The following is a 21799-nucleotide window of genomic DNA, read 5'->3' on the forward strand; positions in this document are numbered from 1 at the left end:
TATCTGAAAGCAAACCCGCCAGGGTGCGGACTTGCACAAGGGGCCCTGTGTCTGCCCTGTCCAGCCCGGGCGCCGTCGCCATAATTAAAGGCAGCAGCGATAACACGAACAATCGCCCTCCTGTGTGGCCGCCGCGTCCCTTCCTCGAAGGATGTCGGCAGCGCGTGGCCAGGCCGCCCACCCCGCTGACGGGTTCAGCTCTGAGATCCGCAGGGTCTGGCTGGGTGGTGCTGCCTGGCCCCGAAGCAGAGTAGGGCGGGAGGCACAAGCCTGGCCGCGTGCCTCTGCCCGACGGGGCTGACGCAGGGACACCCGCACGGCCCGTGACCCACGCACGCTGCCACCACGGCGTGCACGTCGGCCAAACACCGGCCCCTCGTGCAAAGGGCTGGCAGCCATGGTCTCAGACCCCGCACCGCAAGTGGGTCCCGCGGAGTCCGATCCCGAAGGTGCACAGGGAGGGCCACACCCACACCGCGGAAGGCTGTGGGAACGCCCAATGCACCGCCGCCCGCGTGAGGCGGCCCTGCTCCCATACCAGGGGGATGAGCCCAGCCGCCCCGCCAGACTGACGCTAACACGATTTACAGACAGTGGGGGCCACCGCCTCTCTCCTCGCTCATTATTTTTTGTTTGGAAAAGTTATTTTTTTCATAAAAATGTTATTTATGTTACCACATAGTGGGTTTGTTACTGGCATTTTAAAATCAATTAGTATTTTAAAATCTGTGGCAATTACCAACAGATACAACCCACAGGACCAACAGGCCTGGGCTCCTCGAGCCACGGGGCGTGAAAAGTGGTCCTGCCCACGGGGCCGCGGCTCCCAAGGACTCACCCCTAGAGTGACAGTGACGGCGTCCTGGCAGGGGACACGGCTTCTTCCCCTCATAGCAGAACGGTTAAGCCACTTCCTGACTTAAGGATGTCCACAGCACTCTGCTGTTATGGAACGTGAGACCACATGCAACACACGTGACAGCTGCCACCTTTTACATATGGAGAGTTCACACAAACAGAGAGAGAGCGGGTGGGTCACAGACTCCATTGCTGGTGCCGGGCAGGCAGGTCCAGGTCTCCGCTGCGTGTGACTTGCAGGATTCTCTGGCTTCGGAGGGGCCGTCCCGGGGAGGGGCCAGGCGTGAAGGCTCGGCGGCCCGGAGCAGGCACCGCCCCCACTGACCCTTGGCTGCGCGGGGTTCAGTGACGCTTCATGCCCTGGGAAGACGCTGCCCTGTCACTTGGGTAGAAAAGGGAGCTGCACGGCCGTCTCTTCACGCTGTGATCTCTTCACGCTGCGATTTCTTCGTGTCAGAGCTAACGCGCGCGCTGCTCCCAGGCGCCCGGGGCCACCTGAGTGGGGAGCGCCCTGCGCCGGGACGTCAGGGCAGGGACTGGGGAGCAGCTGCAGGACACGCCGGCCGCCAGCCGTGCGCTGACTTCACTGACGGGAGTGGAAGCACAGACCGGGCTGCAAACCGGGATCTGCAGCCGGAGAAGGGAGCTCAGGGCCCGGCCTGCCCAGGACACTGCCGGAAAGACATGCAGGCCCTCTGCACCTGGCTGCGGCAAGGACACTCCGACAGTCTTGGAGTCTTCACGGCCTTCCGGAAAGTACCAGGAGGGCCCAGAGTGTGGGGAGCACAGGCACCAGGAGCTACATCGCGTAATGAGAACTTCAGTGGAGAATGGGCGACCTCTGAAGCACAGAGCAGCTGCCCAGGATGCAGACAGCTCAAGGCACAAGTCACTTACACCACACAGAGCTCAAGTGTGTGGGCCGAGGGCGCCAGCTGGGGACACTCTGTGGTCAGTGACGGGTCCTCCACGCACGCTGAGGAGCCACCTGGGGCAGGACTGCTCCCACAGAGCAGCCTGCGTGTGCCATCCTGCCCCGCCTGGCGCAGGGCCATGTCCCCGAGGCGGCCCATGTCTCTCACTGACTCGTCTGCACCAGTGCCAGCAAACAGCCGTGCCCTGGGCGGCCCCGTCCACTCCGCCGGGGGCCAGGAGCCCCAAGGACGGCCTGTGGGTCTCGCCTGCAGGAGCAGAACTGAGGCAGGGGCTCTGTGACCTCCAAATGAGCATGGCGACCCCAGAGTTCTCGGGCCACGCTCTGACGCACATCTGCTGAAGGGAGCTGGACTCCGCTGTGCCCTGAAGCCGGGCGGCGGCCCCGCAGACTCACACCGCCCTGGGTGTCTTGCCGCTGGGGACAACAGGTCCCTAGGTGTCCAGCAGTCAAACCTCAGGCCCGAGGGGGCGATGGAGCGGCACCTGCCTTCCCACAGGATGATGCCAGCAGGCCTGTCTCGGAGACCCCAGCCACCACCACCTTCCGGAAGGCTCCCCTGCCCCGGACTCATCTGAAAACCTCTGGACACCAAAATGCTCTGTTGCTTCAAGGCCCAGCCCATGGCCCCACCACGGGCTGCAGCAAAGCCTGTGTCACCAGCCTCCCTCAGGCAATGTCCTCGTGGGCTCCCTGCCCTGCGCCGAGGGAGGGGCAGACTGGGTCTGCAGGCTGAAGCCTCCAGCTGCTTCCAACAGTGCCCGGCTGCTCCGTGCCGGCACCTGTGCAAAGAGCACACACAAACACCCACCTCCGTACACATGTGCTCACACACACACCTGTGTACACACCTATTCATATGTGTGCACACACATGGAATGCACACCCCACACGCACAAACCCTGCACATGCATCCATGCACACACCCACGCAATTCACAATGCTCTCACTCAAGAACACAGGTGCACACACCCACCTTGTACACACATGCATCCACACACCTGTGTGGTGCACACTGCGTACTCGTAGACACGTCCATGCAGCGCTCACACTCAACGCACACGCCCCATGCACACAGTCCCACAAGTACACACCCCATGCAGTAGTGTACATGCACATGTGCACACATGCAACACAACCATGCACACATACATGCATACTCACACTCACGTGCACATGTGACACAACCACACACACATACATACACTCACGTGCACGTGACACAACCACACACACATACATGCGTACTCACACTCGTGCACATGCAACACAACCACACAAGCATACATGCATACACTCACGTGCACACACACACACGGCCTGACACACATCCATGGATGTGTGGACACACTGCATACACACATGTAAACCCATGTACTGCACACACATGCACTGAGTGCACCTATGCACAAACCCTCTGTGCACACACCCACGCACACGCACATGCACACCCATGCACACAGGCTCACGCCCATGCACACACACAACCTGCACGCACACAAGGGCGGGCATGTGGGATCACCTGCTTTACGGCAGTCAGAGAACACACCTGGGCAGGTACCAAGCCACAGAACCACCAGTTCCGACCCCGCCCTGCTCCTTCCCGGTCACGCGCCTGTTCACACCACTCCCACGCTTTGCAACGGTTTCCAAACCCCGCACGGCAGCCCATCGGGGGCTGGGAACGCTATTCGCTGGTTACAAACATGGTGTTTAAAATACGGTAGAACCAAAGGGAGGAGGTGCATGCCGGGGGGCGGGGCTCAGGCCGCAGGTGCCCGCGTGCTGGGCTGGCAGGTGCGATGGTCTCTGCATTGCGCTGGACCCCAAGCCTTGGCAGCCAGCGCTCTGTGACATCTGCACCTCCACCTGGGAGAACTCCAGTGCTGTTTCCAAACTAAAGGGAAATGCCTGTGACGGAACCGACAGGACAGGAAGTGCCCGGAGCCCCCGTGTGCTCAGCGGCAACGCGCGTCTTGTGTGGACACCGCCGGGCTGGGGGTGGCGCGGGTGCTCCTGCCCAAGGGTGACGGCGAAGCCAGCAGCTGGCGGGGACGTGAGCTGCCCACAGTGATGCCCTGGGCTGCCCGGGCACAGTGAATCTCTGGGTCGCTGGAGGCCGGACTGTCCTTCATTGTCAAGGCCGTGGCCAGGCAGGGGGCGCGGTGGCTCCAGAGCCGGCTCTGAGGGGGAGCTCAGGGTCCCGGCACCGAGCACGGAACCTGCCGGTGCTGTCTCACGGACTCCGCAGGCCCGGTGGAGTGAGGGCCCGAGAAGATGGAGGCCGCCAAGGACGGCTGACGCAGCTCGCTGGCGGGAGCCCCACGGTTTGATGACAAGAGTGCTGCACCTCGCGGCAGCGCTGCGGTGTGAGTGGGGGGCGACCACCGCCGCCCTGACGTGGCACCACAGACCTCGCGCTAAAAACCACACGGCGGGTGCGGCTGGCTGCCCAGCTCAGGGCCTCACATCAGGGCATTGTTCCTGCCCTGCGGGGGCTTGCGGAGCAGCTCCCAGGCCCATCCTGGAGGGAGGCAGACGCGGCCCGAGGCCTGGCGTGATGTGCCCCATGCTTGTCCCCGCTGTCTGCCTCCCGCCAGAGAAAACCGTCCGGCTGGGCCCATGTGGGTGGCGCAGGATACCGTCCCCTTTCAGGGACACTGTCCTCGATCACCTCACTCAACCAGACGCCCCAGGGCTGCGTGGGCCCTGAGACTGCTGCTGCTGGCCTGGTCTGACACTCTGCCCTGAGCACTGGGACCCGCCAGCCAGAGCCCCGCACCCTGACGCCAGAGGGGGTGCAGGCCTGCGGCCCACCACCGCCGAGCTGCAGAAAGTTCGTGTCCAGAGAAGGGCCTCTCCCAGCCACACACACCTGACCACGGCAGCGTGGTACAGGCATCTCCACTGACCCCACAGAGAAGCTGGAAGGCCGCCCGCTTCTCAGGCACTGCAGTGCACAACTCCGCATTCCGGGCGGGGGCTGTGGCGCGCTCACTGCTGGGCGTAACGCAGGACACGTGGGCAAGAAGCAGCCCCCACACGCTGCTTCCAGACGGACGGCAAGTCTGAGAGGCCCGGCGGGCGAGGGCACCTCCTCCGACTCCTGGCACCGCGCGGCGGGCTGAGGCCTGCAGGCTCAGGCCTGGCCGCGCCGTCGTGGCCACTTGCGGTGAAATCCTTTCCCTGTCTCTACGCCGCTCCTTGGAGGCCCCGGCTGGCTGGGCGGAGGGAACCCGGCATTACTGTTGCAGGTTTCAGGATTCCAGAAACATCAGCATGAACTTGGCTTAGGGCGTGGCCGAGGAAGACAAACGGAACCAAACCCTCCCTCAAGACACGGCCTTATGGCAGGTCCCAACATTCCAGAAAGATCCAAGACAAGAGCCACCCCTGGGCCCCCAGCATGCAAATCTGACATGGCCTTATTTTGCATATTGGAAAAAAAATCTATTTTTAAAAAAAGAAGATAACAGAATTACTTATTACTCCCAACCGGTACTTTCCTCAGGTTCTGGAGAGGGTAGAAGGAGGTGCAGTCTGCACACAAGCACGGGGGCGCACGCACACGCAGAGACACACCATGAACACAGGCACACACATGTGCACACGCCTCTGCACACCCGCAGACACCCGCAGGCACACATGTGCACACGTGCACAGACACACATGCACATATGCACACACAAGGTCAGACACACGGGTGCACACACAGAGCCACAGACACACCAGAGGGAGGAAGGCGAGACGTTACCTGGCTCACCCGGCAGGCAGAGTGTCCTTACCTGGGAGGGAACGAGATGTCCAGTTCATACAGCCTGTCCTTAAACACAGACAACTCTTTGTCAAATTCCAAGAGCTAAAGAAAAGAGCAAGAAAACAAAGTCACTGTTTTTCCTCAGCAGGACGCACTGGTCTGTGTGCAGCGGCGACGCCTGTAACTGCCGGGAGACACGCCCGGCTCAGGTGCTCGGAGCGGCGCCTGCCACCCACAGCCGCCGCCACGTGCCACCAGAAAGCTGTAGGGGCCACCGGACTCCGTGTCCGCACCTGTGCCTGGGCAGCGGGCCCCGCACTGCCGTCACCGACCAGCTCCTCCCCCGGAGCCTCCCGCGCGGGGCCTCCCTGCCGGGCGCCCAGAGCAGCACTGGCGGCCGCGGGCCCCATGGCACACACGGGGAGGGCAGACGCCGTCCCTCTGCGGCACCCTTGGCGGCTCCTCCCTGGAGCTGGGCTTGATGCCACAGCAGGAGGGACACAGCTGGCAGCGTGAGCATCACCCTGTGCGAGGAGGTCAGGGAACTGCCCCACCTGGGCACACAGGTGAGATTCTGGCGGCAGTTCGGGCATGAAACGCTCGTTCCCCCGGGGGGAGGAGGCCCCTCAGGACTCTCCAGAGAGGAGGGTGTGGCCCCCAGTGTGAGAGGCCACGGTGCCCCTCCCGGACGCACCCATCCGTCACCCACCCGCAGCTGCGCAGGGCACGGCGCCGCCTCCAAACCGCACCGTGCCCTGGCGCATTCCTGCCTCCTCATCCATCATTCCCGAGACGTGCAATTATCAGCCTCGTGTACACAGTAATTACCGCGCCGGGCTGCTGCCTGAGCCACCTGCACCGCGGCCCCCCCCACCCCCCGGCTGGCACCTGTGGTCTGGGGCCGGGTCAGGGCTCAGGTCGCCAGAAACAGCCGGAATCTCTGACAGAAGTTGTCGCGCTTACCGCACTGGCACGGCGACCACGTGATAGGAGAGGAGGGACGGGGCCACTTTGGACACAGCAGCCTGGTGTCACCGCACACCGGCAAAGCCCAGACTCTGGCCGAGCCACAGACAGCCAGGCCCCACGGTGCTGCGTGTGAACACACTCCTGCCAGGCCCGCCTGCCATTCTCTGTGACACCAGGTGGCCCTGCTGCCCCTGCACCAGGGGAGGCCCCAGCGCTACCTCGAGGAGTGACCTGCTCCAGGGCCAAAAGCTTCCGGAATGGCCTCGGGCAGCTCCCTGCGGGTGGGGATGGAGTGGACGCCCGGACAGGGAAGGCCCCTCAAGGGCAAAGCGTGCACGTGGGTTCTAGACCAATCTTGCACTTACGCGTGTATCTGTATCCGTGTACCGGCAGGAACACTTACACTCACACACAGGCCTACAAACACGCATTGCATCTAGATCACCCACGTCAGAGACAAACAGTCCTCCGAATGCCAGCGTGGGCCCTGCTGGCCTCTCAGGCACTGGGATGCCCGGGCAGCGCCGTGGGCAGCGCCAGGCCCTCGTGCCCACAGGTGGGGGCTGTGCACTGGGCAGGTGGCTTACTGGGGGCTGACCCAGCTCTGACCACCGCGACAGCAAGGGGTGCTTGGCTCCGCGGCTGCTGGCAGCACGAGCTCGGGAACCAGGCCCTTCCGGAAGTCCCGTGCCGGAGAATCCGCAGGGAGCTGCCCAGAGGGGGAAGGAGCCGCGACCAACCAGCATGTTTCCAAAGTGCGACAGCAACTCCCTCGGACCTCGAGGACGAGGGTCCCGACCTCAGACGCACAGGCAGGCGGGTGTGGGGGTCACCCTGCTGTCAGGCCTTCCCTGAACCCCACATCTGACTCAGCTGGTGAAGACCCCCGAGGACGTTCCTCTACCTTCGCTGCGGATGCACCTACCCACAAGTCCACAAAGCCAGCTCGTCACACGTGACTCGTGCAGAGACCTGATGTGACGTCCCCCTTCCTCCTTTGTGGCGCCCTGCTCTGGAAGCCCAGCCAGCCCTGCTGTCCGTGGGGACCTGTCCGTCTCCGGGCTGAGTCTGCGTTCCGGCTGGTGTTCCCGGACGAGCTGGCTGCTTACGGAATTCCAAGTCACCGTGTTTCCTATCAGCTCTTCGATCGCGTTGCTCCGGCATCTCCCGGGCATGTCCCTCCCGTCGCGCAATCTGACATCCTCTTCGTGCTGCTTTTGAACCATCTCTGTCTGAGGCTCTGCCATTGCTCCGTGTCTGCAGTGAATTTATTTTCATTCCTCCTGCTCAGGACTCACTGTGTTTCCTGAGAATTCTGTGACAGTTCTGGAAAACACGCAGTCAATGACTCTCCAAATACGACTCCCGGGAACTCCTACCTGGTTGCTGAGCTCCCGTCACCCGCGGCAGACCCTCCGCTCACTTCCCGCACACGTGTGTGCCGCACTCGGGCCTCCCTCAGGCCTGCCGTCCAGTCCATCAGCCCCTTCTTCAGCTGCGTCCCCTCTGCCTCTTACCCCGTCCCTGCTCAGAGCTCCCTCGGGGACACTGTCCAGGGGTCTCTCCTCTGCCCCACCCTGCTGCCCACCCACCTGCTCGTCTGCCTGGCGGCCGGGGGGCTCCACAGTGGGGGCGTCTGTCCGTTCCGTTCACCCGGAGCAGGGCAGCCAGGGAGTCGCTGCTGAGCGAACACGGGACGCGGCCGTTCAGTGTGGCGTCCACTGGTCCCGCCGTGTGGCTTCCAGATAATCTAGAACTTTCTTTCTTTCTCACATCAAGTCACAGCCTTGAAGAAACTCCAGTGAAAGTTTGGGAACCTGAGATGCTGCCCGGCCCCCCAGGGCCCTGCCCGAGACGCCAGGGACCTCAGCAGGGCACAGCCGGGCACGGGGGTCGACCCCGAGGGAGTGTCGGGTGTGATGGTCTCCAGCACGTTTTCAGTCCAGGAACCCAAGGGGCTTTGCTTTGATTGTGCCAGTTGTGCCAGCACTTTGTCTCACACAAATGCAGAAACCGTTTCTGGACCCCCCCTGGCAATGAGAAGTGACAGCTACGTTGCCAGATTCCTTCTCTGAAACGGGTTCTTCTCTCTGCACTGACGAGGAAGACGCTCCCCGTGGGGTCCCGAGAGACCCTCCTCCCTAAGCGAGTCCTTGCTGCCCGCAGGCCGTGGGCCAGACCCGCGGCTTCTGCTCAAACTCGCCTGGGGGAGACCCGGGCGCCAGGCGCACGCGCGGTCCCGGCACTGCGGGAGGCTGAGGTGGGGGGTCGCCGGGGCCCAGCAGCTTGACGCCACCCACTGCAGCCGGGCAGCAGAGCGAGACCCTGTCTCAGAAAAAAAAAAAGACATCCCAGACAAAGGACGGTGTGGAACAACGGGCCGCGAAGACAGGAACCGTGAGTGCTCTGGGCAGACGCCGCCCCTCGGCCAGCCCCTCGGAGACGGGGCGTGAGGACAGGACGTCACCTCTGCAAACGCTCGAGACCCAGCCCCTGCTGTGTGGGGGGCTCTGGTTCAGGGCCCTCCCATGCCTAGTCCTCAGCGAACCTGTCCCCATTGCCAGGTGACATCAACAGCCACTGCCAAACCTTCTGCAGCGGCCCCAGCCGTCCACAGCTGTGGGGACGCAGCGTCTGGGCTCCTCCTGCCAGGGCTCTGCCCCCCGGCCTGGGGCTTCCTATGGCGCCGTGGGGACTCTGGCCAGGAAGGGTGGCTGCCACAGACGGTGCATGGCAGCTCCTGGTCCCAGCCTGGGCGGCCTTGAGTGCCCGGCGCCCACCTGGGCTGCAGAGGCTGGAGGAGGCGTCCTGGGCACCCCACTCCACCTTCCCCGCTCAGGGTGGTCTTCTGGAGGCAGCGGCTGGGCGGCGCGGACAGGGCGCGTGCAGAGGGGAACGCACGGCCAGTATCTGGTTTATTCGGCTTCAGGGAACAAAGTGCCGCTTCCCTCCCGGCTGCGGCTGTTGCTCAGGGCACGTCCCGCCTGTGGCCGCCTGTGGCCGCCAGGGTCCAGGGTGGTCTGTGAGCTCGGAGCACTTGTCCCCAAGCCGCCGCTGAGAGGTGTGTGCCCAGGCCGGGCGAGCACACGGGCGCGTAGTGTAGACAGGACGGCACGTGAGAAAGGGCTCCGGGCAGGGCTGGGGTGTGGGTGAAGCCACCACCGTGGTGAGCTGGCGCGGGGAGGCACTGTGGCCCAGGGGACACTGACACCAAAGACCCCCGCAGGGAGGGGAGGAAGAGCCTGTACATGTGGGACACTCCTGACGGGTCCCTGTCACCAGTGCCGACATCAGCAGGAACGTGGGCGGCCGACGGGCACCCCCGAGTTGGGCCCCGAGAGCCTCCGTGGAGCGTGTGTGGCCCCGGGAGCCACAGAGCTGCCGACCGGCCCCACCTGCTCCCGCGGAAGTTCCCTGCTGCAAACCGCAGGGCAAGAAGCAGCTCTGCAGTCTCGCAGGCTCAGCGCCTCAGGGGACGACACCCCGACCCTTCTCTGCACACTGACCTGGCGGAGCCCCCACCCCCGCCACCAGGACTCTGAGCCGGGGTCTCTCCCACCTGGTCTCCTGTGGGCGTCTAGCTGGCCCCAGGGGCCTGGGGCTTCCTGTGCCCTCACTCAAGGCCCGAGGACGCTGGTCCCTGGTGGCTCAGAGGGAGTGGCTCAACCCGCTGGGGCCTGGGTCACAAGGGGGTATGTCCACACATGTCACCAGCCAGGGGGACGCTGACAGGTCACAGCCGGTCGTGACGGCAGGCGTGAGCCCACCGTGCCAAGTGCCCGGGCAGCCTTGCCACAGCGCTGCACCTGCCGGAGCGTGTGGGCGAGCACGCGTGTCGACGTTCACAGGTTCTGCTTCAGGATCAGACGTTCAGGCAGACGGTGGCTGCTCCGGGGCCTGGCAGGGCTGCTGAAACCTGGGAGCGGTCGCCGGGCCTGGCAGGGCTGCTGAAACCTGGGAGCGGTCGCCGGGCCTGGCAGGGCTGCTGAAACCTGGGGACTGGTCGCCGGGCCTGGCAGGGCTGCTGAAACCTGGGGACTGGTCGCCGGGCCTGGCAGGGCTGCTGAAACCTGGGGACTGGTCGCCGGGCCTGGCAGGGCTGCTGAAACCTGGGGACTGGTCGCCGGGCCTGGCAGGGCTGCTGAAACCTGGGGACTGGTCGCCGGGCCTGGCAGGGCTGCTGAAACCTGGGGGCGGTCGCCGGGCCTGGCAGGGCTGCTGAAACCTGGGGACTGGTCGCCGGGCCTGGCAGGGCTGCTGAAACCTGGGGACTGGTCGCCGGGCCTGGCAGGGCTGCTGAAACCTGGGGACTGGTCGCCGGGCCTGGCAGGGCTGCTGAAACCTGGGGGCGGTCGCCGGGCCTGGCAGGGCTGCTGAAACCTGGGGACTGGTCGCCGGGCCTGGCAGGGCTGCTGAAACCTGGGGAGTGGTCACCGGGCCTGGCAGGGCTGCTGGAAACTGGGGAGTGGTCACGGTGCCAGTGAAATCCCCCACGTCCAGGCACACACAAACCCAGGGCACCACACACACTCTATACACACGTGGCACGCACAGATTTTGCACATGTGCACACACGTATGCACACAACATACAGGTGCGGGTCCCCCGGGAGGTGTCCCCAGAGCTGGTCGTGGGGACCCCCAGACTGACGACAGCTGCACCGGTGGGCGGTGGGAGCTCAGCACGGAAGTGAAGGGGGTTCACACACAGTCTGGCTCATGATCTTGGCCCAGTCAGTAATGTGACAGCAAAACAAACTGTGTGCACGTGTGTGCATGTGTGGGGTTGCACACGTGTGTGTCTGCAGCCAGGTGTCCCATCACATTTGGGTCAACACTGGACCACAGACACGACGGTGGTCCCGGAAGATTATGACAGAACTGAAGATTCTTGTCACCTCCCGTCCCGACCGACTGCGACATGTCCGTGTCCCCCTGGCTGGTGGCACCATGAGACTGCCCAGCAGACCACCTGCCCCCGGTCCTTTCTGGCGCCCCAGGCCCACGCGCTCCGCCGCGCTACACGTACCCCCTGCCCTCCCCCGGGAGGCCCTCCGGGCACCACCGCCCTGCCCTCCCCGCCGCCCCTCGCCCGCCAGGACTAGCGCGGAGTGGCCTGAGCTGGGGGCGCGAACACACTGTCACTTAACGCTCATCAAGCGTCTCTGTGTGCCGGGGCCGTGCTGCACGCCAGCCGTGGACACGGCCAGAACCGCAACCTTGAGGCCTGGTGGGGACAGGCATGGAGTTGTGCTGGGGCCACGCGGGCTCTGACGGGTCAGTGGGACCCTCACTCCACGTGGCAGCCGTGGAGACACAGCTCCCAGGCCCTGTGCTGCCGCCCACCCCGCCACGTCCACACGGATGATGTGGGTTGAAGCCACTGCTGCCGCCGCGAAGGCTTCTGACCGGGAGCCACTCGGCATTTCCGCTGCGGCGATGCTCTGTCTCCCTGAGCTTTCCCACGAGCAGGGCCGACTTCCCATGCGCCGTGCACACTCCCTGCTACTGCGGAGCGCAAACAGGCAGGGCCGGTGCGGACGATGACAAAGGGCGCCAGTCGTGTGCATCTGTCAGGAGCTGTCCCCGTGGCAGAGTCCACCGCGCTGCGGCGACACCGCGCTGATAAAGGGAAGAGCCCAGAAAATCGATGCGCCAGGGCCGGCGCGGCTGCTAAGCACACAGAAAACATCTCTGTCCGCGCCAGGCGCTGCGGAGATTCCCAGGCCCTGCCCTGGGACAGCCACGGAAAATTTAATCTCTCCAAACCCTCGCCAGGCCACTCCATCCTGCAGCCCTGACAGCCACACTTATAATTAATTATACAATTTCGATGGGAATATCGACTAAACAAAGCTATAAATCATAGAAAAAGTCAATAGGCATGGACACATTCAATCATGTCCCGGCCAATGATTACTACTCTTAAAATACAATAATTATTTTCAGGAGCCAGCTCGAATTAAATTCCTGTCAGGCGGGTACAAGACCAGCGCTGATGAAGGACGAGACGGGTTTGGGGGCCGAGCCCGGCGCAGGCGCCCACCCCGTGCACGGGGGCTTGGTCGCGGCCGTGCTGCGCGTTTACCAGGCCGAGAGGGTGAGACCATCTCCGATGGCCCGTCGGGCCCCCACCCCGTCCCTCCCTTGACGGGGACGACGCCCTGGTCTCCGGGCACAGCGGACCCGGTGGCTGACCTGGGGCAGGTGCGTGGGCACAAGTGTGTGTGCGGGCGCTGTTGTCGCGGGGGCCCGAGGGCAGCGACGCCGTCTGGCTCCTTGGAGACACCACACGGGCAGCCCAGGTGGGCATCGTGCCCCTGGGCCCCAGGCCCCCGGCAAACCGCTCCTCGGCCTGAGGTGCCCGACGCGCACGTGGCCCCGAGTCCCTGCACTCGAGCCTGTGCTTTACTTCACCCGGCTGCATTTTCAGTCACAGAATCAAAGCCAAAAGTTCTCTGGAACATTCCGACTAAGCCTCTTCTGCCTTGAACACCCGAGACGCCCGCGCAGGCGAACGCAGGAGTGCGGCTTGCACAGGCAGCAGGGCCCCGTCTGAACGCCCCGAGCAGAAAGCAAGGACTCTGGACCCCACAGAAGACGCCACTGCCAGGGTGTCTTCACAACGTGCCGCGACCTCCGACCTCCCTCCCACGGCACCACCTGGCACAGCCCTGTGCTTCCCCGTGGCCACTGCAGCCTCCTCCTCACCCTGCTCCCGGCTCCTTCTGGAACCTACCGTCCCCCAGGACACCCCGGCGTCCTCCTCCAAGGGCTCCCACTGTCTTCCCGCCCCGCACAGCCCTGGGAGACCCGGGTTCCAAGGGGCCAGCTCTGCGGGGGGCTCACGGCGCCCTGCCGTGGTCGCCCCCGGTTCCACGCTGGTCTACGTGTGGCCGTGGGGGGACGGGCAGATCCTGCAGCCAGTGCTGGCCTGACACGGAGCTGGCTCTCCACTGATCTGGGCTGCGTGTTCCCACCTTGGCTTCCACACGCACTCACTACACGCACGCACACACACGCACCCACACCCACCTATGTACACACACGCACATGTAAACGCGTACACACATGCACATGTACTCACAAGCATCCGTGTGCACAGTGTTTGCACAGGCCATGCACACAGCAAGTCCAGCAACCTCTCAGGAAGCACAAGTGGCTTCTGCCCATTCAGACCGAAGCCCCGCATGCAGGGAGCCCCCCAAACCACCCGGGGGCCCACCTTAGACAAGTAAGGGTCCCCAGGGCCGACGGACCCGCTCACAGTGACACCACCCACGGACGGGCACTGACATGGGAGCCGCAGCCCCAGCCAGCCGGGAGGCAGGACGCACCCCATGAGCTGTCCTGGCAGAAGCAGTGTGGCCCCCAGAATCAAAAGCTGACCCAGGAGGTGGCAGCGTCAGGACGGGGGGTCTTGGAGCCACCGGCCACAGCCGACAGCAAACTCACCGCGGTGCCGTTGTTGTCTCGGAAAACCTCCTGGTTGAAGTAGCTGAAGAGCTTCTTCTCCAGCTGCAGCATCACCTGCAAGTCAGAGCTCTCAGTGCCGGCCGGGCCGCGGGTCCCCACCTGGGACTCCACCACCCGCAGGGCAGGCGGCTGGGGGTCTGCAGAGCCCGCGCCCCGTCAGCACGGCCCACTGGCCCCGCGTGGCAGACAGGAGGTGCAGGCCCCACTTACCTTCCGGTCGTTGTCCGACTCGCGAAATATCAACTTCACAACTTCGTTGGTGTCGGCGGCCCGGACGGTCTGCATGGTGGCCTTGGTGCAGAGCGTCTGCAGGAAAACAGGGGGGGACTCAGGCCCGGGAGGCTCTGCCGGCCCAGGCGGCGTCGGTGGTCTCCTGACCCTACAACGGGCAGACGCCTGTTTCCAAACAGCGGCTGGCGGCTGGTGCTGCTTCACAGCCAGGTCTGCACCCCTGGGCCAGGGCACCCCCACGGCACCCCTCCGACTCCCTGCGCCTGCTCCCCAGGCCAGGCCGGGGTCTCGCTAGGTGCCGCCGCAGAGGTCCTGGACCCCAGACCCGCTTCCGCCTGAAAGCAGCCAGCAGCCCAGAGCCTTGTGGGGCAGAGACCGGCCCTGCCGCGGGGGCTCCCTCAGGAGGGGGCTGGGCGGGCTTGTCTTGGCTACGCGGAGGAGGGAGGGCTGGGTGGGGACACACTCCTGCTCCCTGGTAGTAACCCCCAAGCCAGTCCCTGCGGGTGCTCAGGCTGGCAGGGCCAGGATGCCACAGCACAGGAGGGACGAGCTGGGGTGGGGACGCAGCGGGGGCAGGGCCAGGCTGGGCGTGGGAAGGGCAGCAGCCTGGACAGCAGAGCAGAGAGGAGCCTTGTCGGAGCCTCAGTGCCGCGGGGGACGGCAGAGCTGGGGCCTGGCCGTGCCCCGTCACCTCAGCACAAGCCGTGAAAACTCTGGAATATTCACCAGGGAGGTGCCAGTGCCGAGGGGGCGAAGCCCACAGCAGGGGACAGGCCGTGCTCAGGGCAGGGGAGGGTGACATTCCTCCCCTCCGTCCCAGGAGCCCTCAGGGCCTTCCCGGAGCGGCCTGGGGCTCAGGGCAGGGCCGGGGGAGGCCGGTGGCTGCCACTACCCAAAGCACACTCCAGGGCAGGTCATTGACATTCAGAACGCAGGTCGTGGTCGGGTCAAGCCCCCCAAAGTGGCTTTTGGACTCATGTGTCAGAAATCAGTCTGGGGCCTTCAAACAGCGCGCGGATTAGAACAAGCACCCAAACAACGGAGCGGCCCGGCTCCCGAGGAGGTCCGGCCATCCACATGCTAATGCGCTTAGTGGCTTAAGCAGCTTTCCCAGACGCCATTGTGGCCAGCCCAGGACGCAGGAAATTCCCGGTTCTGTCTCCCAAAGGCATCTGCTGGAAGCTCTTTAAGAGCTGCTTTATCTCAGCACTCCAGGCAGCTCCCACAGGACAGACATCCATGGACCCTGGGGCCGCCCGAGAGGCCCCACACCTGCCCCGGAGCCGCCCCGTCCCCATTCCCAGGCTTCGCAGAGCTGGCCGGTCCCCACTCCTTTCAGTCCCGACGTCCTGGCCACTCATGCAGAAAGCTGCCAGGCTGGGCTTTTCCGGCTTGCCTACTTACAGGAGGGATTTTTCTCTTTTGAAAGGAGAAAAAAGTACCCCAAATGCTATTTTTAAAAAGCCGTCTAGGATTTGGTTTCATCATTAGTAGCTTCAGGGACACCAGAGAGGGCGGCCCCAGCACACAATCTCGGGGTGCTCGGAACGCCTCCTGCGTTTCCTCTCGGAGTTTAAGGGGCTGCTGTGTGCCACGGGAGCCCCTCTGTGTACAGAGAGAGACCCTGGGTTCCTCCTGCCTGGGCAATGGCCGAGGTGTGCGGGCTGGACAGGGTGGCCCGGCCAGGGCACGGTCAGCCATGTTCCGTGTGATGGAGTCCCACCGCCTTCACAGCCGTGTGGTCTGGCGGTCAGAGAGCCCGACGTGCACACGCGTGGCTCATGGACCCTCCCTCGCCCCAGCCGCTGTCACACAGGCCCTGCCGCAAAGTTCAACCCTCTGCTGAGGAGCAAAGCCCACGTTTTCTATGAGCCACCTTAGAGAGCCAGTTTAGAAAAACACAAGTTGTTCTGTGCTGACGCCAACACCCGCATCCGGGACACAGGGACACACGGGCACGAGAGCAAGAGCCGGCCACAGTCACCTCCAACTCCAGGACAAGAGCCGGGCTCACCCGGCCCCCCAGGACAGCCTGGCATCACAGGTGCATGGGAGGCAGCCGGGCCGAGGGCTCCCGGGCGGAGCAGGCTGGGCGTTGGCCAGGAGCCTTCTGGTGGGGCCTGTGTCGGCGCATCCCGGCCTTGCTGAGCGGAGGCTGGCGCGCGTGTGTGTGTGTGTGTGTGCGTGCACGCGTGTGTGTGTGTGTGTGTGTGTGTGCATGTGTGTGTGTGTGTGCGCACGCGCTCAGGGTTCAGGGCTAGGGATGGGACACTGCTTTGGGAAGCGTGTCTGCAAGTTCCGCAGTGTGACTTGGTCTATCCACGGTGGCAAGAGGCACACCAAGCAAAAAATACATAAAACTGGATTTTTAAAATTTCCATCACTGGTGGAAACCAGGCACCAGCTTTCAACACGAAGGCACAGACTGACGTCCCCTCACTGTCACTGCTATGTCTCTCAGTGACGTGGACGCGTGAAGCTCCGTGCAGCCACTTCGACAGTCAGCAGACACCTGTCTGAACCTGTACCTGCCCACGGCCGGCAAAGCTCGGCACCCTGCGATTCTGCCTGCAGAGCAGGCGCCCCCTGCAAGCTCCGCCCGGGCACAGGGAGGGGAGCGGGTGAGCCCCCCACACCTGGTGCCCGCTGGTGGGGGGCCCCTGCATGGCCCGGGCCAGGCGGACGGGGACCCAGGGCAAGTGAGACAGTCATCTGTCACGCTATTGGTCATTGCGTGCCAGGGCTGGCATAGTCCTGGCTGCACCAGGGTCCAGCGATCACCCGTGTGCTCCAAGCCAAGCTCCGGGCCAGGTCTCGTGGAGAGCCAGGTGGACACGTCCCCGAGCCCAGCAGCCGGCAGGGCGCTTGGACTGGTAACCAGGATGGTTCTTGGAGAAAGGACAGCAGGGTCAGCGCAGAGCGGGCGGAGATCCCAGCTGGGCAGAGGCAGGGCGGACGGGCAGGCGGAGGCGGGCAGGGGCACGTGGGCCACCGGGAGAGAAGACGGCCCCAGGGTGGGAGAGGGGCCAGCAGTGGGAGGGCCGGGCTCAGGGAAGCTCTGGGTCGGGGCCTGCTGGGAGGGAGGACAAGGGTGTGGGGAGACCCGGGTGGGCTCAGCGCAGCCCACAGACCCTCTGCAGGGCACCCCCCACCTGCCCCGGACCCAGAGGCCTTTGCTGCTCAGAGGCAGAGAAACCAGCATGGGTTTCCGAGTTTCCTTCCCTCCTCTGCCCGCGGGAACTCGGGAAGTGCGGTGTGCAGGGACACTGGCTGGGCTCTGCCACCCGCGGGGTCCCCAGGGAAGGCCCCCGGGGCTGTCGAGGGCTGCGCCAGGGGTGGCCCAGCAGGCAGCTCGTGTCACACGCGGCCGAGCCCGGAGCGCATGTGAGCGGCTGGCCTGCACCACACTCCCGGCCGGGTCTGCCGCACCCAGTCCCTGTGCCTCGTGCAGGGACTCAGCCCGGGCCAAGGAAGAGGCCGCCTCAGTGCAGGGAGGGAGCTGGGCCCAGGGGACACGGCTCAGAGTCACCAGAGGAAAGTTATTAGAAACAGCTGGCTAGGAAACATTCCCTCTGCCACCGCGACACAACCTGATTCCTTGATTATTCCCTGGCGACTGGCACATCTGTGTGCATTTTTCCGAGGCAGACGAGGCAACTTGCCAGCTGGTGGAGCCACAAGGCCCCATCTCAGGACCAGAGGCCACCAGCAGTGACAGCCTGGGTCTCCCCAAGAGCCACAGCGTCTGGCACCTTCTCAGAGGAGCTCCGAGAGGGGCGGGGCCGTCCTCAGTGACAGGCAGGCAGAGCCACCCACCCCGGGTCCCAGGCTGGCCACGCTGCTCTCCTGCCACACGGCCCTGCATCTATGGCTCGCCGAGCTGCCCCCGTACCTGGAGCGACGCACAGGCAAGTTTGTCCCTTTGGCCTCTGACCCGGCTCTGGCAGAGCCTCTCCCAGAATCCGAGCTGAGGGAGCGGCGGGCGGCCTGGCGGGGCCCCTGACACGCAGCCCGGCCACGGAGGCTGCCAGACGCTGCATTGTCTGGCCAGAACGGTGCTTTCAGGAGGGACGGCAGTGCCATTGTCCGGGTGGCCTGTCAGTCACCAGCGGCCGCACAAAGCGGTGGGGGCAAGGTCTAATCCTGACTTGAGTCAGAGACGAGACAGTCGGGGCCAGATGTCTGCAGCCTGTTTAATGCAGGGGAGCGTCCGGCCTCGCGAGGGTCCGGAAGCCGCAAGGACTTGTTTACCTCCGAGGGCCGTCTACTCCCGCTTCCCTCAACCTGGGGGCAAAAGAGTGTGAACAGCTGAATAAAATCAAAACAAACATAAACTCAACCTTGCCCCCAAATCTGGACCCAGCACAGGCAGCCACTGAGGGAATATTCCAGAGCATTCTTAAGGAATCGACCGTCGCTGAGAGAACGAGACATCGTTTCCAAACCGACCTCCCGGGGAAGCGTGGTGGTGGCCCCACGCCTGCCCGGCAGCCCCGGGACAGCGCATGGCTCTGTGCGGATCCCAGAGGCCGGCCAGTGGCACCGAGCTGTGTCCACCGCCAGGACGCCGGGAGCCTGGGCCGTGCCAGGGCCGTGGGCAGAGGGCGCTCCTGCGGGAGCCTGAGGCAGCCCCGTCAGCGCTCCCCTGGGTCCCCGGCATCCCCTGCCCAGAGTACACCTGGCCCCGGAGCAAATCCCTGGGGGCCCCATTGACTCTTCTCATCAAAGTGAAAGGAAAAAAACTTGGAAGCTGAAAACAACAAAACGCAGCCCGTTCCCTGGGGCAGCGACTCCCGTGTGGGCAGCCTGGCTACCACCCAGCTGCAGCAGCCCCGTCCAGCCCGGCACCCGGCGACAGGGACTCATGCTGCCCACACAGCACATGGGTGCTGAGGACGGAACTGGGGACCGACCGCCCGCACGGCCGGCACCGAGAGCGAATGCACCAGAACCAGGCGGCTCAGACGTGGCCCGGCCCGACGGTCCCCAGGCTGCGAGGTGCCGCTGTGTGAGCCCTTGGTCAGCCGTGGACGGCGACCTCGGCACACGCGTGAGGCTTTCCTGATGGTCATGCCAGCACGAGAGAGGCGCAATGGTGCCACCACTGCCCAGGTGGCTGGTGGCGTGAGCCGACGTTGGCCCTGTAGACGTCCGTTCCCGCACCGAGGAGGAGGAAGTGCTGGTCCCAGGGGTACTGCTGTCTGGCCGCAACACCGCGGGGCACACGGACGGAGCCCACACCGCGCCAGGCGCTCCGGCCACACGCTCGTCCCTCCCGCGGATCTGCTCCTGCACCGAGGGTGGCCCGAAGACACACTGGACCAATTTTTCATGCCCATCCCTCTAAACGTGACCCTGCTCCTGAGCTTTTATCCCTCTGACAGAAAACACGCAGGCCCTCTGACAGCGTGAAATCAGGGACAAAGGCCGGGGACAAAGGGGCCGAGGCGCAGGCAAGCGGCCGAATTTCAGCCACAGACAGATGTTCGCGGGAACATCTGAAGGAAACGCTTGTAAGAGAAACGGCCTTAAAAGCAGCGTCTTCAGCAGCTCAGATCCAGGGTCCAGGCGGCAGCCGGCCTCGGCCGGGAGAATCGAACCGCGCCACGACCTTCCACAGCGCAGTTCCTTTTGCTGCCGGGCTCTCCGGTCACCCAGGGTCCCAGCATGCGGGACGCGACGTCTGGGCCGGGCGCCCACCCTCACTGCTCTGCCGATGCCTGACCGCGATCCCAGGGCCCCCTGAAGACAGTGGGGGCTGCAGCAAGGTCCGGGGGCTCCGCCTGACACCAGCCGACCAGCGCTGGGCTGGACCCAGCCGCGCTCTGGCCCCCACAGGCAGCGGGTCAGGCCAGCAGCGGCACGAGGGGCCCGAAGCTGGGGGCCGCCTGCAGGTCTGGGCTGGTTTCCAGGACGACGGGCACACCCGCAGGCAAAGGGAGCCCCCCACCCCCCGACCCCGAGGACAGTCTGCGCGGCCTCCTCGTGCGGACCCAGGTGCTGTGTGGGGGACGCCTCCTTGGGGGTCCCCTGAGCTTCGCCCATCACACGGGCTTTGCCTGGGTCCCACCCTCAGCGCAGAGACAAGCCCTCCTTGGCCGCCTCTGCCCTGTCGGAAAGCAGCGCGGCCCGTGGGCTCCACCACACCACACGGCGCCGCTCGGGCGGAGGCACAGGCTGGCCGCGGTGCCGGCCGCCCCCTGGGAGCAGGGGCTTCTCCGTCGAAACCTGCATCCAGGAGGCCTCTTGTCCCACCAGGCGCCGGTCTGTCCTCCGGTTCTCGTCAGCGAGGCGTCCTCTCTGCAGGACAACGTGGCTCCGAAGGAAGCCGTGGGTGGGGGCTGAGGCTGGTGCTGGCCACCTGAGCTGCTGAGACCGGCTCCACCGCCACACTGGGGCACCCACTGCAGCGCGGCGGGCGCTGGGTCCCGGGATGAGGAGACTCTGACTTTCTCGGCTCAGAGGGCTGAGAAGCTTCCGTGGTGTCACCATGTGCTGTGACCGGCAAGTTGACCTGGCGGGTCCTGCAGACAGAGCTGTCCCCGCCTGGGCGGCAGATGAGCCCGTCCCGTCCCACGCTGCCAAGCCCAGGATGGCCTCCCTCCTCGTCCTCGAAACTGAACCTGTGGCCTCTGCTTCTCTCTCTGCCCCCAGGAAACACTGTGACGTCAGGGACCTGCCCCTGCTGCGGCGAGTGCCGTGAAGGGAACGTGGTCGACCATGCGGACGGCCCCTCGCCGCCAGGCCGACCAAAGACAGAGCAGCCCGTAACCCATCCCTGTCTCCCCTTTCTTCTCGCTGCCCTGCTAGCTGCGGCTCAATTCTAGCTGCAAAAGTGTCTGGAGATGAAAAGGGTCACAGGTCACACGCACAAGTTCCCTGCAACAGCCCCCAAGCAGCAGGGATGACGGAAACAAGAACAGTTTCTAGAAGACCGTTAACAGAGACCTGAGTACCTGCCACAGGCTTCCCTAAAACAGCTTCTGGGAAACCGCTGCCTTTCCAGTTTGAATTGTCCGAATGATACAGAAACAGAACTGCCTCCAAGGATAAATGGTTTTTATGCTACAAATAATCCCGGTAGTGGTGTTGGACATTAACACAAGTCTGTGTTCCGCCGCACGGCGCACCGCTGGGCCACCATGACGCTTCTGCGCTGAAGGCAGCGCTGCCTGGAGAGCTCACACACGGCCGCTGCCACGTGCCCGGACAGCCCGGCCCCCGACTCAGACCCGAGGGTGCGACAGCCCCGCTCCTGCACCCAGCCGGCCAGCGCGGGAGACACGAGGGCAGCGGGGCCGACCGTCCGTCCCCCAGGACAGGGCAGCCGCACACGCTCAGCCCACGGCAAGCCAGGGATGGCACTTTGCACGGAAGTGCACATATGATAATCTCCTTGGTTTTAGGGCCAGGGTGGTCCTGGACGGGGGCTGGGGCTGGGAGCCGGGGTGGGGCTGCCCGTTCTGGGAGTCGCGGGAGGGCCGCGGGCACTCCCGTCCTCACCCCAGAAGGCCACTTGCCCGTGTCCGCCAGGATCTGCCGAACAGTCCACCCCATTTCACCCCGTGACCTCCC

General features: G+C 64.6%; 1 protein-coding gene across 3 annotated transcripts in view; it reads right to left on the bottom strand.

Annotated features, from left to right (window-relative positions):
- INPP5A (inositol polyphosphate-5-phosphatase A) overlaps window positions 1–21799 on the bottom strand; it is a 163171-nt gene that overhangs the window by 6046 nt on the left and 135326 nt on the right. For all 3 annotated transcript variants that reach the window (XM_045569270.1, XM_045569269.1, XM_045569271.1), the window contains exons 10-12: window positions 14204–14299; window positions 13973–14047; window positions 5578–5651 (exon numbers count right to left, since the gene is read on the bottom strand). In XM_045569270.1, coding sequence (XP_045425226.1) covers window positions 5578–5651; window positions 13973–14047; window positions 14204–14299 — 245 coding nt within the window. The remainder of the gene's footprint in view (window positions 1–5577; window positions 5652–13972; window positions 14048–14203; window positions 14300–21799) is intronic.

The sequence above is a fragment of the Lemur catta genome, chromosome 14 (genome assembly GCF_020740605.2).
Source record: "Lemur catta isolate mLemCat1 chromosome 14, mLemCat1.pri, whole genome shotgun sequence".
In the NCBI taxonomy this organism is placed as follows: Eukaryota; Metazoa; Chordata; class Mammalia; order Primates; family Lemuridae; genus Lemur; species Lemur catta.